At 40.9% G+C, this 18,610-nt stretch overlaps 2 protein-coding genes across 3 annotated transcripts in view; both read left to right on the forward strand.

Annotated features, from left to right (window-relative positions):
* b3gnt2a (UDP-GlcNAc:betaGal beta-1,3-N-acetylglucosaminyltransferase 2a) overlaps positions 1 to 5,980 on the forward strand; it is a 9,321-nt gene extending 3,341 nt beyond the window's left edge. Inside the window, exons 1-2 of one of the 2 annotated variants that reach the window (XM_054604887.1) lie at positions 4,390 to 4,436; positions 4,516 to 5,980. In XM_054604887.1, the coding sequence (XP_054460862.1) occupies positions 4,401 to 4,436; positions 4,516 to 5,742 (1,263 nt within the window). In that variant the 5' untranslated portion in view covers positions 4,390 to 4,400 and the 3' untranslated portion in view covers positions 5,743 to 5,980. Of the gene's footprint in view, positions 1 to 4,389; positions 4,437 to 4,515 lie in introns of those variants that run through there. The other variant, XM_054604889.1, reaches the window with a different exon arrangement.
* A 2,418-nt stretch (positions 5,981 to 8,398) lies between these two features.
* zgc:66455 (uncharacterized protein LOC393502 homolog) lies at positions 8,399 to 14,864 on the forward strand. The gene is made up of 10 exons (XM_054603733.1): positions 8,399 to 8,619; positions 8,711 to 8,744; positions 9,792 to 10,402; positions 10,554 to 10,977; positions 12,012 to 12,053; positions 12,365 to 12,465; positions 12,561 to 12,622; positions 13,106 to 13,272; positions 14,246 to 14,401; positions 14,494 to 14,864. Exons 1-10 carry the CDS (start codon positions 8,530 to 8,532, stop codon positions 14,862 to 14,864), a joined length of 2,058 nt encoding a protein of 685 aa, XP_054459708.1. The 5' UTR covers positions 8,399 to 8,529.
* Positions 14,865 to 18,610: the final 3,746 nt, after the last annotated feature.

Raw genomic sequence — 18,610 nt, forward strand, 5'->3', positions numbered from 1 at the left:
CACTTTAAACAATGCATATACCAGAGAATTTATTTTAAAGTAGTTTACAACTGTATATTTATAATTAAATGACTGCTAAATAGTTACTAGTGTATACTGTTGGTTATTAAAAACGTCTACTAACCCGTCAGTGATGAAGATCTATGTTTTTACTGTAGAATATATTTGTTTATTACAGAACCAGCTCCTGTCGTTAACCTTAAATACCATTTAGAACATCTTTTATGACGTAACATTGATCATTTTATTGATCAGCTTCAGTTTTATAATAATCTTTTAACATATTTGAGTGTTAATTTAATGATTTATTTTTATTTTGTTTTATTTGTTGTTGTTTTTTGTTAGGGGGAATTTAGATTGTCCAATTATTTGATGACTAGAATGTATTTTTTGGGGGGGGGGAGAAACCTGAGCACCAGGAGAAAACCCCTACATGGATATTATTGATTGAAGTTGATAATTTAGAGTTTCCAATCAGCCTAAAGTGAATATTTTTGGGATTTAGTGGGAGGAAACCTGAGTACCAGGAGAAAACCCAACGCAGACACAGGGAGAATATAGAAACTCCACACAGACAGAAGGGTGGAGGTGTCTCTGTGAGGCTGCAGTGCTAATCACTGAGCCACTGTGTCGCCCTGAATGGGGGGGGGAAGGGTGGAGGAAGATGTAGCTACTGGTGCTCAGCCTCAGCTGAAGAACCAGCCTCCTCCACCTTTCTGTTGCCGTCACACGTCTTCTTCTTGTGCATCCGGTTGAAGAAACCCGTCTCTGTCTTCTCCTTCTTCTCCGTCTCCTTCTCGAGCAGTTTTCTTTTCATCTTCTCCAACTCGGTCTGTCTGTCCTCCATTTTCTTGCCAAAGAAGCCTCTCCTCTTCTTCTTCATCTGGAGACAGATGTCCTCCAGGACCTTCTTTTCGTCCTCCAGCTGTTGGACTTTGGTCTCCCAGCTCAGAACTTGCTGGTCCAGGTCTTTGGAGGTCTTCTCCTCCAGAGCTTCGTATTTTACCTCCCAGTCTTTCTCACTCTGGAGGAGTTCAGCTTCTTTGTTGATGAGCTGGTTTTGGGTCTCTGTGAGCTTCTCAGAAACATCGGCCTTTGTCTTGATAAGATCCAGGATCTCAGTGTCCATCAGGTGGATCTGTTCCTCCACCTGGTCCACCTTCCTCTGGCACTCAGCCTGAAGTCTGTCCAAGCTCTGTTCCTTCAGGTCCAGGTCTTTGGTGGTCTTCTCCTCCAGAGCGTCATATTTAACCTGCCAGGCCTCGTTGCTCTGGAGGAGTTCAGCTCTTTGACTGATGAGCTGGTTTTCTGTCTCTGTTAGCTTTTCAGAGAGACCGTCCTTCTCTTTAATAAGATCCAGGATCTCAGTGTCCTTCTGCTGGATCAGGTCTTGCATCTGGTTCACCTTGTTCTGGTGTTCAACCTGGAGAGTTTTCAAGCTCTGTTCTTTCTTGTCCAGGTCTTCTGTGGTCTTCATCTCCAGAGCCTCGTATTTCTCCTGCCAGTTTTTCTCATTCTGGAGGACTTCAGCTTCTTTGTTGCTGAGCTGGTTTTGGGTCTCTATGAGGGTCTGAGAGAGACCCTCTTTCTCCTTGCAGACATCCATGATTTCAATGTCCATCTGGTGGATTTGCTCCTCCACCTGGTTCATCATCCTCTGGTGTTCAACCTGCAGAGTCTCCAAGCTCTGGTCCTTCTGGTCCAGGTCTTTGGTGGTTTTCTTCTCCAGATTGTTGTATTTCTCCTGCCAGTCTTTCTCAGTCTGGAGGAGTTCAGCCTCTTTGCTGATGAGCAGGGTCTTGGTCTTTGTGAGGGTCTGAGAGAGACCCTCTTTCTCCATGCAGAGATCCAGGATTTCAGTGTCCCTCTGGTGGATTTGATCTTCCACCTGGTTCACCTTCTCCTTGTATTGGATCTGCAGTGTCTCCCAGTTCTGTGTCTTGGCCTGGTTCTTGGTGAACTTCTCCTCCAGAGTGTTATATTTAGCCTGCCAGGCTTCTTCACTCTTCTGGAGTTCAGCTCCTTTGCTGCTCAGCTGGAGTTGGAGACTTTTCTTCAGATAGGAGATTTCTGTCTCCTGTTTCTTGATGGTCTCTTGGCTTTTTTGGCTTTCAGCCGTGGTCACCGTCTCTTTGAGTTCTCGAAGACTCTCAAGATGTTTGATCCTGTCTTTAGTGACCTCGAGAAGTTTCTCCAGACTGCTTGTTTTGGCTTTACCTTCGCGGACGCTGCGGCAGAAACTCTCCTTTTCAATCAGAGATTGTTTCTTAAATACCTCCAGGTCGCTTAGCTGAATTGTCAGACTGTAGAGCTCATCGTTAGCTCGAGTAAGAGCCACTTTGAGATGATGTACCTTTTGGTCCTGATGAGCTACAGCCCCCTTTCTCTGGTTGTTTCTTCTGTCCATGGCACCGTCTGTAGCAGACTGTAGACGTGTGGGAAGAAGACTTTGTCGTCTGTTGAAGACTTTGTTGTCTGTTGAAGACTTTGTCGTCTGTTGAAGACTTGGTTGTCTTTTGAAGACTTGGTTGTCTGTTGAAGACTGTGGTTGTCTGTTGAAGACTGTGGTCGTCTGTTGAAGACTGTTATTGTCTGTAGTAGACTGTGGTGGTCTGTAGAAGACTGTTTTTTCGTAGAAGTTCGTCTCTGAAGTAGATCCGACTGTTCTGCAATGCTGCCGTTGATACGAGTGAAAGATTCTCTGTTGATCAGGTACTTAAAGGTTCTAGAATTCATCATCAGAGCCGGTTCCTTTGATGACATCACAGAGTCAAAACATGACAGGAGATACATTCCATCTCCATGGTTACAACAATGACTACAAAACCAACATGGCATCCAGTAAAAAATACTACAAAACCCCAAAATGGCTGCTGCCCAGCTAAAGCTCATGAGCTGATTGCTCTAATGACGGAAAGGAAACGGTGTTTGGAGAGAACAGAGAGGAGCTTTACTTTTGTTACCAAGGAGACAGAAAAATATAATTTATTATTCTGTGTAGGAAATATTTATTTAAGTTTAGTATTTAGTTATCATTTATTTATTTTAGATGTTTGCTTATATAGATTAGATTTCTGATACACTTAGATTTCTTTTGTATGGTATTTGTTTAGTTAAATGATTTTGTTGTTTAGTTTTTTGTGTTTTTTTTGTCTATGAATTTGCTAACACTGAGGGCACCTCTGGTTAAATGTATGAAACAGGTATAGGACCAGCACCCACACCTCCAAAGCTCCAGGAGAAAAAGTAATTTCAGCATTTCTGTTAATATTTTCATTTCAATACTGAAGCCTTCTGGTTGAAAACTTACATACAACCAAGCAAAACACATTCTGGTGTCTAAAAATAAAATATTTTAGGCCTCAAAAAGCCTTTTTCTAGATATATATTTACAATGTCCTGATTAATGGGAGTAAAAGTGATTATTATTATCATTTTTTTCATTTTGCTGTGCATTTCTCCTGCATGAATGGAATGAAATTACAGTGATTTTTAAATCTGGATTTGATGTCATAATTAAACTTAATTTCAACTTTAATCTTGAAATGGCAAACTGATTAACATTTATTCATTCATGTGGATTATAAACTCAATGTATCCACTGTGTAATATTAACAACCATTCAGTCCAATTTAATATATTTTCATTTTTTTCATTTTTTAAATGTTTTACCTAATTTATTATACCTTTACTGTGTGATTTCTTATTTATTATACTTGCTTTGATCATGTTTTTCTACTTATTTCTCTTGTTTGTTCGTTTCCTGCTGCTGTAATTCTGCAAATTTTCCCGCTGTTGGATTGATAACGGATTATCTCATCTCTTATCTTATCTTAAAATGGGACTTTAATTTCAAAAAGGTCTGAGTCAAAATAAGTGAAAACACAGTTAATTTATTCTAAACAAAACACAAGTATGTTACTTAGTAGAGACAACGGTGACATCAAGTGGTTCATCTGTTGACTGCAACATCGTACAGATTCTACATGTATTTAAATAACTTGAGATCTGCTTTGTGTTGCTCTATATGTTGAGGAAACAAGGAAACGTTTATGTTTATTAATACGCGTGTGTGCTCTTCTGTGTCTCTCAGCAGACATTGACAAAGACTGCTGCCAGTAAACTGGCGTCATGTGAACGGCTGAATTGGAAATGTGTGATTCCCGTCAGGAGGAGGAGGAGGAGGAGGAGGCGGGAGTTAGGAGGCCATGAGGCCATGAGGGGAAAAAAATGCACTTGGGCTTGTTCCTGAAGGATTAGAGATAAAAAATTAAAAGAAATGCGGCCTTGTGTGCTAGAGTCTGAGCTCTGAAACCAAACTGGGGTGAATCAAGCTTCTCATTGAACTGTTGAATTCCTCCAGTCGTATTCTCTCAAGAAGCACCGACCGATCCGCCTCCATGTTTCCAGATGTCCCTTTGTATCACGGCTTCGTTGTGAGTCCTGATTCTGCAGATTTGAGCCTGTTTCTTCTTGCTTTTTTTAATAGATTTTTCTTTATTTGTCGTCCTCTAGAAGCAGGGAGGAGGCGTCATGGCTTCGGCTCACCAGAAAATGAAGGCGCTCTGCATGATGATGATGATGCTCAACGTCTTCATCTGCGTCCTGGTGGGCGTCACGTGGAACCACGGCGACGACAAAAGCGTTAACCAGAGGGTTCGAATCCCATCCGCAAAGTTTTGGCACAAGCAGGAACGGAGCAAATCCTTCTGGAACAAGGAGCAGCAGCTTCTGGACTTCATTCACAACCCGGTCATCAACTTTGCCACGTCCGACGAGTCTCTTGTCGAGCTGCCTGATTGGCTGAATGACACCGGGCCGCTTGACCCCTGCGAACCGGACTACAGGGTCACCACGCAAATCGCGGACTACAATACCCTGCCGCAGCGCTTCCAGGATTTCCTCTTGCACATGCGCTGCAGGACGTATCCGATGCTGATAAACCAGCCACGAGTTTGTGACGGGAAACCTTTCCTGCTGCTGGCGGTCAAGTCACTGATCCCACATTTTGACCGGCGGCAGGCCATCCGAGAGACGTGGGGTCGGGCGGGCGTCCTGGCCAACCGCACCGTGGCGACGGTGTTCCTGCTCGGCAACACATGGTCACCGGACCACTTCCCAGACCTGCAGGGGATGCTGGACCACGAGGCGGAGCTCCACGGAGACCTCCTGCAATGGGACTACAGGGACTCCTTCTACAACCTGACCCTGAAGGAGGTCCTCTTCCTGGAGTGGTTCGGCCAGAGCTGCCCCCACGCCAGGTTCGTCCTCAAGGGCGACGACGACGTCTTCATCAACACGCCGCGAGTCATTAACCTCCTCGAAGGCCTGACGGAGAGCAAGGCCAAGGATTTGTTCGTAGGCGACGTCATCAGTGACGCCGGTCCACACCGAAACCGGAAACTCAAGTATTTTGTCCCGGAGAGTGTGTTTGTGGGGCAGTACCCGGCGTACGCGGGAGGTGGAGGGTATCTGTACTCGGGGGAGTTGGCGCTACGCCTCTACAACACATCTCGGCGGGTCGTCTTGTATCCCATCGACGACGTCTTCACTGGGATGTGTCTGATGAAGCTAGGCCTGGCTCCAGAGAAGCACAGCGGCTTCAAGACTTTTGATATCGAGGAGAAGCACAGGGAAAACCCGTGCATCTACCGGATCCTGATGCTGGTCCACAGCCGCACGCCTCAGGAGGTGTTGAGGATCTGGTCCTGGATTACCGATCCGGAGCTGGACTGCCAGTGAAGCACCTTCATTCATCTTTTGTTTTGATTTCAACACCTTTTTTTTTGAAAGATTATAAACTTTGGTTAAAACACTGCGCTCGTCGTTGTTGCTTCTTTTCCCAGTCGTCCAATCACAGTTGAGGAGGGGCGGGACAAGTGTTTTTATTATGAGTTCGCTGTGGTCTTATTTTGTATGTGTTTATGTTGTTTTTATGGTTTATAATGTGGTCTTTATGGGGTCATCATGTCTGAAGAACTGGAGCAAACTAATTACCCCGTGTGGAATAATAAAGTTTATCTGAACAAAACGATTGTACTCGCCGAGATGTTCCCATCAGCCACAAAACCCGTCGTCTCTCCATACAGGCTTCTTCTAGAGAAAGTACTCTACCTTGTGCCATCATTTTTACTTTACATTACATTACATTACAGTCATTTAGCAGACGCTTTTATCCAAAGCGACTTACAATCAGTAGTATATTACATTATCAACACCCATTCACACACTGATGACAGGCTACCATGCAAGGTGCCACCATCAGACTCTAACTAACATTCATCATCCAGTCCACACCGATGGCAAGCCTTCAGGAGCAACTTGAGGTTAAGTGTCTTGCCCAAGGACACATCGACTGCCGAAGCCGGGTATCGAACCACCGACCCTCTGATTGGAGAACTACCTTGCTCTCCACTGCGCCATAGCCGTGGTTATTCCGTATCATAGCAACCAGACGCAACCAAACTGAAATAAATCCTGTGCCTCAAAAGCTCTCTCAAGGGCTTCCTGCTGGATTTTGAAAGGGACAGTTCACCCCAAAATCAAGGCTCTTGCATCGCCATTGGATACCTAAAGAGTTATAATGGGTCAAAACTACTGTGTATTGATGATGTATCTCTTTATCCATAAACAAAATGGGGTTATCGCCTTTCAGAATGGGTCACATTTCTTTTTTTCAGGCAGTTTAGTATTTTTAAGCAGTTTAGTATTTTTAAGCTCTAAGCTTAAAAAAAAAGAAAAAGTGAGATAAAACCCTTATTTATCAGAGGAAAAACTCAGGTGTTAAAGTAAAAAAATAAAAAAGAATGCTATATTAGTATTACAAGTTAAATTAATAAAAATAAGAATTACAAAAAAAACAAGAATAAAGTTAAAAATAGAAACTATGCAAGAGCAATTAAACCCAAACTTACAAGGCAAGCAGTACACATAAACACAGTAACTACCACCAGTGTTGTACTTAACTACTACTGATTACGATTCTCTATTCATATAGAAGAAGCGCATAAAACAGTAAAACATATTGACTTGATACAGTGTGATATAAAGAACAGTATAATATAGAATTATAAAGTGATCAAATATAATATAAAGCTAAATTTAGTAATAAAGTACAACATTATATATAGTACAGGATAGCCAACACACTGTAGCATAGAAAATATATGTATGAGTATAGTATTATATAAATAATAATACATATTATATGTATTGAATTCAAAAGGTTGGTTCAAAAAGAGCCAGAGAGATTGTGGACAATAAGAGCTGTAATCACATTTGGTGGTAGTGTGTTAAAGTAAACAGTAACTGTGGTATTTTACTACTACTACTACTTCTACAGTACTACTACCACTCTGAACCAGTAACCTCTGAACTGATGATCTGCCTCACATTGTTTTCCGTTCACCAACGACACACAAAGACTTTCTGAATTAACATTTTTACATTTGTGTGGTAATATGAAACGCTCAGTGTTTGTTGTTCTTAGCATCCCATTCTATGCTGCTTTCACTGGGCATTCATTCTGGGTACTTCTGCTTGTTTACGCAGTATGCGTGTTTAAATAATCAATACATTGAGTTTGGTTCAAATGACATTTTCTATTATTTTCTATTGTTTTTTAAAGTTGTTTTGGTCATTTCAAATCTTTTATAGTTAGTATGAATGAATACAAAATCTCATGTTTGTGTCTTTTATAAATAAAGTTTTGATGTAGATTAAATAAATGTAATTCTATTTTTGATTATTTAGTTTTTAATACAAATGTCTGGTAAGCATTTGCTTTACGTTATTTTAATTTTAATGTAAAGCAATTAAGTTGCATTTATTGTAATAAATATTTTGTATAATTAATAAAATAGTAAATAATATACTTGTATTATTAAGAAAATAGTAAATAATATTCTTGTATTATTAATAAAATAGTAAATAATATTCTTGTATTATTAAGAAAAATAGTAAATAATATACTTGTATTATTAATAAAATAGTAATAATAATACTTGTATATTAATAAAATAGTAAATAATATACTTGTATTATTAATAAAATAGTAAATAATATTTTTGTAATATTAATAAAATAGTAAATAATATAAACACATTTTCTAGCTTAGCAGCGCTGTTGGCAGATGTTTGACATATTGTATTTTTATATTATTTATGGTCTTCTATACAATTGATCATTTATTCCATCTATAGATAGTTACTGACACAAACAGCTAGTACATATATAGAATCTGTAGGTGTAAAACAAAGTGCCTTTTTCCACCGCTGCATGAAGGTAGTAAACTTTGAGCATTTACCTGAAGAGAAGAATGAAAGAGTGAATGTGAAACACAACAGGGACCTCTGGTGGACAAATCAGATTCAAACATCCAGCAGAAAAGAAACTCAATCAGCTAGTTGATGAATTTCAGCTGCTCACACAGGAAATGAAAACAGCAGTTTAACTGAAGCTGTGAGGCTCGACTACACTTCCCTTTACACACATTTAAGAAGTTAAACAGAAAAAGGATTTGGTAGTAAAATGCCACAACAAAACAGCTTTAGTTTAAAAAGTGTGCCGCTCATATTCCTGCTGATATTTGGTATATTTTGGAAACACTGTGACTCTCAGGTGAGGCTGTGAAATCAGCTTCTTTTTGTGAAACTGCTTTTAAAAAATGATGCGACATAATTCTGTGTTTTGTTTTGTCTTGTGGTTGAAGGTGAACAGAGAAGATGAAGCCAACAAACCTCCAGGTGAGAAGGTGTTTTTTCTTTGGATCTTTAATGTGAATGTTAGTCTTTTTCTTTGTGCATTTGGAAATCAAGAGTCAGCTTCAGGAATAAGTGCAGAAACTTAGAGGTACAATAAACAGAAAAACAGTGACAAAGTTAATAAAGTATAGTATCAGTTAAAGTTCAGGTCGGGTTTTGTCAAAATTACATTTATAAGTATAACTTAAATCATCATAATACACCTTCTGCACATAATGCTATTTAAATCGATATGTATATACAGCCGTGGATCCTAACCTTTTTCCTTTAAGCCCCCCCCCCCACTACCTATTTTCTGATATATATATATATATATATATATATATATATATATATATATATATAAATAAAAAAAATGGGCTTGCGAAAATGGAAAATAATGGCAGCCTGAACTCTAAATCAATAAATTCAACCATTTTTAAAATTCTAACTTGGAGGTCGCGCTAAACAAAAAGTTCCTCTTTTGCTGTATTTGGTTGGATGGTTAAAATAACTTGCAGTCTAAAGTAAGTGAGCTCAGTATAGTTGGTTTTACTTTCTTGTTCTGAAGCAAATTAAACAAATTTGTCAGATCGTTAATGGTTTATTTAATTTAATTTATTTATTTTTATTGTCATAATTTGGCCTTGTGATTATGTTATGTCATGCCTTCAATCATGCTCCATGCGTTTTGTGAATTTCCTTAGTTTATTGTAAATGTATGGTTTTAACGAATGCAGCAAGTCTTTTTTATTTTTTTATCTTGTTTTTACTTTACTAAAAGGCCCAAAACTGGTTCAAAAACATGTTCCTTTATCACACACACTGTAGTTTATTTTTGACTCACTCTCATACACACCGTCCTGCTGCCACAAATACTCACTAGAGCAACAAACGTGGATTCATCCGCCGCTGAAAATAGTCTGGAGGGTTGGAACGAACAGTAGAGATGTTTTAGGAAATGGTTGGCCGTAATTCATAATACAGACTTGTACTTGTTAATGAGGTGAAACCACCGGTTCCTCTACAGTTGGTCTGTTTCTTCCTCAGATGGACCCGGCGGTGACGGCGGTGCCTTCTTCGCCATGCGGAGCTGCCACCGGCTGCTGCACGGCGACACCGGCGAGTTCTTCTCCCCGGACTACCTGTGCTCCAACCCGCCTCTGTGGTGCAACTGGACCATCCAGGTGGACCCCGCAAAGAGGATCCACCTGCACCTGGAGGACCTGAGCTCCGATGACGGCTGCTTTCTCAAAGAGGACCAGGTCCACGTGGACGAGCCCCCCGGGGGTTTCAGGGGTCATAAGATCCTGCAGAAGTGCTGGCGGGAGGCCAAGTACACCTCCTCCTCAAACACCCTGTATGTGGTGGTGCTGATTGGCGGCTGGCCCAGCCCGCCTTACAGGGGCTTCTATGGCCGCTACCAGGCATTTGGACCGCCAGTGGTTTACAACCCACATGAGGGATTCCTAGAGACAAACAGGAAGTCCGAACCTTCTCCTGGACTCATGGACTTCAACGAACTTGTCATGGACGGTGAACAGATGGACTTGGATTTGCCAGAGCTTCCATCAACAGGAAATACTGATTTTGTGTACGATTATTATGGTCAATACTCAGGTACAGCGGCTGAGCTGGACCACAAGGACGCAAACACTAAGGTGGGAATCAACAATTGGCCCTAAAAGCCTGAACAGCCTGGCTCTACCAACTGCGCTTGGCGAGTCAGGCTGTAGCAGCAAAACCCATCTTTTGATTTTTGTCTGTTGAAGTATTTAGAAAGTATTAATTCCATCCTCTTTCTTCACTCAGATTGATGAAAACCAACCTCTAGAGTTGGAATTCTACAACCACATCTACCCGTCCAAACCTGCACCCACAGAGGCGGCATCCACACTGGGGACCTCTCGATCCGGAAGAGGTGCAGCTCCAACACCTTCAGACCAGTCCGACTCCGCCGACCCTCCAGCATCTCCACAGCAGCAACACGGCGGTCAGGACCAGGAGCCCCAACCAACCACAAGCAGCCCAATCACAATACAAGTTGACGTGGAGGAAGATTCGACACATCCACAGGAAGCTGCTGTTCCAGAGGAGGAGAACCCGTCAGACGGTGAGAACAGGACGGAGGTCTGGGAGGGTCCTGTCCCCTCCGAAGCACCTGAACCAGAGGACACTGAGCAGACTCATCCTCATCCCAACATGGTGGAGCCGCTGTCGGACCACAGAGGGAACCGTGAGTGCATTTGTGTTTTACTACATGAACCTAGATCTTTTTAAGATGTTTTACATTTAACTGAAGTGCATCATTGTATGAATCGGTCTGAAAAAAAGTGGTACTTCTTGGCCCTTTTTTTTAAAAGGGAAACCAGGGGCCCCCTTCTGGAGCCAGACCTGGACAAGGACTTTGCGGGCGAGCCTCTAGTGGTGAATCCTTGACAACCAAAAAATCTACCTGGATCCACTGCCCTGTAAGCCAAGGGATAGGCATTGGGGTTGCAGACTTGTTCTAGTGACGTTGGAACAACACCTCTCTGGCGAGGAAGGAATCAGAGCTGGTTAGGGAGTTGGACCAGTATCAACTAGATATAGTTGGGTTCACCTCCATACATAGCTCTGGTTCTGGATCCAAATTCATGAAGAGGTGATGGAACTCTTGGCCTTTTTCGGCGTCCCCCAAATGAGAGCTGCTTTTTTGTAGTTTGTCCCCGATGGAACGAGAAGGTTGCATCGATCTGACTGCGACAGAAAGGAAGTTTCTGACAGTTGAGAGTAACCGGCCTTCTTTAATTCTCTGGTTGGCCTCCATCTGGGGACTCTTTAGTTCTTCTGGGGACTTAAACGAAGGATAAACCTGGAGGGGGTTGATTGGGAGAACCAGCCTGCTTGGTCTAACTCGAGTGGTGCTTTGCTGTTGGACATCTTTGCTCGTCATGGATTGGCCTTAACAAACAAAATGTTCGAGCATAACAGTTTATAAGAGTATTTGGTACCAGAACACCTTTGGACAAAGACCGATGATCAACAGCAAGAAGGTTGATTGTAGTTTGGAATGCATTTGCCTTTTATATCCTATAACTTTACAAGTTAGATGAAGAGCTTATTAGTGTTTGAGGTTTCTCGTGTGTGACAGTCAGTCGACAGGGCTCATCTGTGTCACCTGATTTTGTCTGAGACTGTGATTTAAAATTTTACTTTAACACAAACATAACGCTCATGTCAAGTATCGTTAACTTCTTAAATCTGATTAACTCTTTTTCTCTTTTGTAGTCAACATTAGAAATCACTCTGAAATTCCACATCTTCCTGGCGGTGAGTGTTGGACTGATAATGTACAACTTCACAAGGAATGTTATAACGACAAACATGTATTTTTGTTTTGTCTGTGTCACACATAAGACCACGTGTTCATAATCGACATATTCTAATCTAACTGGCAAAATCTATGGTATTCATAGACATATGGAATTTATTTAATTTGAATGTATTTCATGTTTTGACTTGATCAAATGTCAGATGAATTTATGTGCATGGTGTTGTGTCTGTGCAGTTCTCTTTAGCATTATCGTACCGTTGATGCTTTGTTTAGGTTCTCTGACACCACAGTCACGTCTCTCTTACAGATCACCTGTTTGAAGTGGCTCTTGAGGTGAACTTTAGACCGGATTCTGAGGAGTCCTGGGACATCCTATCCGGGTCACTGCTGCTGTCGGTAAAGACTTTGGTAGGTTGATGACAACTAGGCAAAGACACTGAGGTTTTTGTTTGGATTATTAGAAAGAAACGAGTGTGAAGTAGTAGTTGTTGTTGTTTCTGCAGATCAGTGAGCAGCTGAAGTCTCTGCATACCCCGCTGTCCATGTCGACTAAAAGAATAAAAAGGTTGGTACACAACGGCTTCACAGCGCTGCTGAAATACAAGCTGCAGTGTTTACATGTGTGTTTAACAAGAGAGCAAAGAGTCAAACATGTGGAGGCAGAGGACGTCCACAAAAACAAATGAAAGTCAGGTTGTCTTCTCTTCTCACACGTCTCTCTTCTCACTTTCACCTGGATCCATCTCCAGTCTCTCTTGTTTGCATCCTTGTGTCCTTCACTTGCATCCTCTCCTTGCATCTCAGTATCTTAAAGACGTGACCAGAGATGCAAGAAAAGAGGAATCAAGGAAACATGTCTTTGTGAAAACCTCAGTTTCCAGCTTAAATGTTTTGGGGAAAATTGGAAAATGGTTATATTACAGCTCACATCAAAACAGTTTGTAAAAATAATCTGAACTCAAGGTCCACTTACTAGTTTACATATTCCTTTGAATTCCTTAGCTCAGTAGCGTTGTGAGTGATGCATCCTGGTTGTGTGTGTTTGCAGGCTGAGCACAGGAGTGCTGTACATCCTCTGGCTGCAGATTGCACAGCAGCCCGGGGGTCTGCAGGTCCACAAGGTCGTCCACTCCGGCCTGCAGGGCCTCATCGGCACGGGGATCGAAGTCAGCGAACACCACGGGAAGGCCGTCCTCATCTCTGTGTCGATCGCAGGTAACAGCGAGGCTCAAGTCTTCATCGTGAAACAGAGTGGAAATGTTATTTTGATTTAAACCGCCAACGTGTGTTCACACCCTCAGTGGTGGAGGAGGTATTTAGACTGTAAAATAAGTACTAATAGCATTAAAAGTCCTGCATTGAAAATGTATCTTTAGTAAAAACATGTAAAAACATGTAAGTATAATCAGAAAGAAGTGTTCTTGAAGTCTTAAAAGTATAAAAATGTCCCTTGTGACTGTTCTACTACTATATATTCTATCATTAGATTATTCCTACTTGTGCATTAATGTAAAAGAAGGATTTTACTGTTGTTGGTTGAGGTGAAATATTAACTAATGATTATTTTCATTATGGATCAATCTGCTTAATATTTTCTCTATTAATTGATTGATTGTTTAGTTTAGAAAAATTGTGAAATAGTGAAAAATGGTGTCACAATTATCCAGAGCCCAAAGTGACAACTTAACAATGTTTGTTTTATCCAAACCTCAACATAATTACTAAAACATAAAAATAATTAACATTATCTTAAAAAAGGGCCGCTGTTTTGAAACATCGAGTAACAAACTTGTTTGTTTTTTTTAAATGTGAAAGGAAGTGACCATATTTGAATTAGCCCCGCCCTAAAGCATACCCTGCTTTATGGTCTGTTTGACTCTAAATGGAGCATCATTTACTAAATGAACATCATGCTGTATTGAAGAAGACTTGAAACTAGAGATTGAGACCATAAACTCATGTTTACAATGTTTACTGAGGGAATAAATCAAGAGAGAAGTAGAGTCATTTTCTCATAGACTTCTATACAACCAGAGGAGTCGCCCCCTGCTGGACAGTAGAGAGAATGCAAGTTTAAGGACCTTCAGCATTGTTATCACTTTTCAGTCTTTGAGGTTGAAGCCTGGTGAAACAAGTAAAGCCAATAAACAAATAAAGTGTAAAAAAAGCATCTGTGTGTGTGTTTCAGATGTAAACGAGTGTGGGACTCAGCTGGTGCTGTGTGACGTTAACGCCGACTGCTTGAACCAGTTCGGGTCGTACTCGTGCCGCTGCAGACCGGGCTTCCAGGACAAGTCTCGCCTCGGGTCTGGAGGAACCGTCTGCGCTGATGCAAAGGCTGCAGGTTAAGTGAACAGCTTCATTTCAGAAAGAAAAACTAAATAAAAGAAGAGCAGATGTTGAAACAGCTGCTGACTTCCTGTTGTTTACCTGCAGGTTGCACCTCGGGCCTGTCTGCTGAGACCAAAGGCGTCTACGTGCTCTTCTTCCTGCTCAGCTTCCTCATCCTCGTGCTGCTGGCGGCGGCCGGCCTGCTGTACCACCGTCACCGCCGGGGGGCTTTTCTGGTTCGGTGCCACAGCAGCGACAGCGTCTCTCTTCCTGATAACAACAACCACCACCACCATCACGGCGACTCCGACCTGCCCCCCACCCCCACCTGCCAGGGGCCTCAGGGAGGGCTGGCCTCAGGTGAAGGAGCGCTGCCCGGTCATCGACCTGCCGCTGCTGAGCTTCAGCCCGCTGCTGCTGCCGCCGGACGGCTTCATGGAGTCAAAGGACGGCGGGAAGAAGTGACCATACGTTAACACAGTATCTGGATTCATTCAAATATCTTTTCGTTTAGTTTACTTTCTGTTTTGTTCAACTTTCTGATGCTGTTGTTTAAAATATGTTGAATTAAAGTCACAACAAAACAGCCATTTCTTGGTATGTTGGCTTTTTGGGGGCTTTTACTGCACCAGAATCTGAGAGGGATAATTATATTATCAGTAAATATACCGCAAAAGCGTCTGCTAAATGACTGTAATGTAATGTAATTACCACCAGGGGCGCCACATTTTGCGTCACCGCTTTTTCCGCAATTTAGCTGTGTATCATTTTTAAAGACAATCGTTGCAATGTCCTCCCTCATTTGCTAAAGGAGACACAATGCCAGACTCTTAAAAAAACAAAACAAAAACATAATGTCTGGAAAGCAATGAAGTGCAAAAAAAGGTGCTCTCTTCTGCTTAACATCTGGAACTTCAAGTGTGCATTAATCCCATATTGGGGAAGTTTATAGATTCATGCATGTATGATGTATTTTATATAGGCCAACCAGGAAGTTAGCATCACACTAGTTCCCTTTTGGATTATTGCAGAAAATAAACTGTAGCGAACAAACGTTTATGATACTCTGACATTTTGTTCAGCAAGAAAATCTAAAAAAATTAACAAAACTTTAAATTTTAAATCTCTTAATTTCTCAAAAGAGGCCTCCTGATGAGTTCATGTGTCTTTCAGGAGACTTTCGCTCAATGTATCTCCCCTTATTTCAAACTCTGAACAGAGGATCAAACGACAAAACCTGGATCATTTTGTTCTAATGTAAATATCGCATCTCAAACATGATCAAGGAAGTCGAGGACACTAGTGTCCATGTAGACCTACTACGTTTTTTCCTCTGTTTGAGTTGTCTGGATGCATAATGCGCCATTAATATTCAGTTATATTCCTGATTGCACAGTGACTCTCAGGCTCAAGGGCACTCCAGCAGGACACCTGGTGGCCTGTTGTCAACCTTTGACCTCTCCGCTTCAAACTGGCCACCCTGCATCGCTGTGTGCTGGGAGTGGAGTGAAGTCTGTGCTGGCCCACCTAGTCCAAACCACTTTAATAGGCTTACAGCGGCTAATCCAGGGCGGAGTGCCGTCACATGGGGAGTCTGCTGACCTTGCTCTGCTTTATTACAGGGTGCTTGTTCCTTCAGCCCTTCTATGGATAAAAAAAGAAACAAACAAGGCTTTTCTTTACCATTTATAGTTTCTTTCTGCCTCCACCAGTGTATGTCACTGGAGTTTTATAGATAAAGATACTGGGATACATGTTTGTAACTGTTCCAAATGTAGAAGTTCCAGTTTTTAGCCTCTTTTTTTCCCCACTTTCTTTTTTCTTTTTAAACAACAAAAAAGAACAAAAAAGGGAATCAACATACACATTTGGTCAAATTAACAACAAAGATTTTTTTTTTGAGAATGTTTACCCATCTTAAACACATTTATGACAAAGACAGAAAGAAAAACAAAAATAAATAAATATAAAATCAATAGAAATTAAAAATATTGAGGAAAAAAATTACAATTGGTTATAAATGGCCAGCAATAACATGTATTGGATTAGATTGTGCTTAATTAGCTCAGTAAGCATGCTCTGTAATTGTAAATTTCTCCCCAATATGTTTCATGTTTTAGCCTCTTTTAGCTCCTAGTTTTGGTTTTATGTTATATTTCCTGTCTGCGGCAGTTTACAGCAGTATCTGATAAACCCACAGTACAATATCTGCTCAGCAGCAAACAGACACAGTGAGAGAATAGCTGGTGAACATAGTGGAGCATTTAGCGGTTAAAGAGACAGATATTATCCTCAGGAGTTGGTGGAGACCAAAAACAGAGCTAAAAGAATATTGTAAGTCCAGAATATTGGACTTACATTCATCAAGTCTGACACAAACACGACTCCAACATGTTAGAAATTAAATCCCTGTAAGCTTAAAATGGGATAAAATCAATAAATACTAAAAGAGAGAGATTTGCTTTGAGAAGTGATTTTAAAAAACATGCCAAGCTTCTCTTCTCTGTCCACAGGAGGAGGAGGAGGAGGAGGAGGAGGAGGGTGGTGGTGTTGTTGTTGGTGGTGGGATCCATCCTCCACCCTCAGCCTCCTTCCTCTGCTGGCAGCCTGAGGTCGAGGAGGTCGCTCCTCCTCCGTCGCTCCCCATGCTGAGCTTCACCTGCCAGGCAGCGTCCCCCACCCATAATCCCTTGCTCCATCCCTCCTGTTACTGTAGTCACTTATCTATAAAAGGTGTATGTGTTATGGGGGATTACTTATTATTGACGTCTTTTACAATAAAATGTAAGTCCTATGATTACCACTTTTAGTCACGTAATAAAAATGATGGTACTTTGAAATAAATATTTCATTGTTTCACCTGAATTATCTTTGTTTATTACCATTCATGCAAGTTACAGAATGCCCATATTTGTTTTGCTGACATTTGTAGAGAAAATTCCAACAATCTTCCTCTTTTCTGATGGATTTCTTTTTCCTTTTATGATTATCAAACATTTCAGATTTCAAAATGGCCGTTCTAAAAAAAGAGAAGCTTGCATCTTAGATCTATGGGAAATCTTTTGCAACCAAAATATAGTGTAACTGCTTTAAAAAACATAGATCTGATATTCAGAGAATTTACAAAATAAAACAAACTACATAACCAAAATATATTTTTAATATAACATAAGTGTTTGAGTGTAGATAAAATCATTACAGACAGCAGCTTTGTTCTGAATATGTTTTTTAACATGACTTTTACATGATGCTGGTCAGTCATTTTCATTCATCACCTCACTGTTTTGACTCAAATTATCCACTCAAGACACTATTTTTCTACATTAGCTAGCTAGCATTTTCTGTATTAGCAAGCATGCTAACGTTTGCTAACATTAGCCAGCTAAAACCAATTTATGGTCAACAAATTGATGAGAAATCATCCAAAAGTCATTTTTTGTTTGTTCTGTAGCAGGTTTGAGCCGAACCAGATCTGCTTTTTGATCTTTTAAATAAAATAGAAATACTGTTATCAGTTTACGGTAGTGTAGGTGACAGAAAATGTCCAACACATTTCTTTCCCCACCTTTAAAAAAAATTATATTCAGTCCACACAACCTGTTTTAAAAAACATCTCTGCAGAAACAAGCGATAAAGTTCTGCTATATGTCAAATACCCGAGAAGGACATTCTGAACCCTTGTAGTTAACTTATTTTCTTTTGGTGGTAGCAACTTAAAAACACAAACAATACTAGTTAATCATTTATTTGTTGACATCCTTTTCTTATTTTTTTAACATATTTTTTGACACAAGGCCAAAGTGACCTTCAAGTCTGATAACCGTATGTTACATCTGTACGTGTGGACTAAGACCTGAGATGAAAGTTAGAGGCCCTAATTCGATTGTTAGGTTGGATAAATGTTAATTTATTATGGTAAATAAAATTTCTCGTGATTTCACAGTAAACTGAGCCGAGGGTCAGTCGTCTCCTTCTAAACATGTTTTTGAGGAATAAATACTATTTAATTTCTTTGATTCAATTACAATTTTAGTAATTGAGCATTTTAAAATGACATGGCTGGTCACAGGAGGGTTTCAGTATGTTTTCCATTGTGTGTGTGTGTGTGTGTGTGTGTGTGTGTGTGTGTGTGTGTGTGTGTGTGTGTGTGTGTGTGTGTGTGTGTGTGTGTACGTCTACATTTGGCCTGTTCTGACAAAACCGCTGAGGAACGCTGACCTTG

The sequence above is a fragment of the Anoplopoma fimbria genome, chromosome 9, assembly GCF_027596085.1.
Source record: "Anoplopoma fimbria isolate UVic2021 breed Golden Eagle Sablefish chromosome 9, Afim_UVic_2022, whole genome shotgun sequence".
In the NCBI taxonomy this organism is placed as follows: domain Eukaryota; kingdom Metazoa; phylum Chordata; class Actinopteri; order Perciformes; family Anoplopomatidae; genus Anoplopoma; species Anoplopoma fimbria.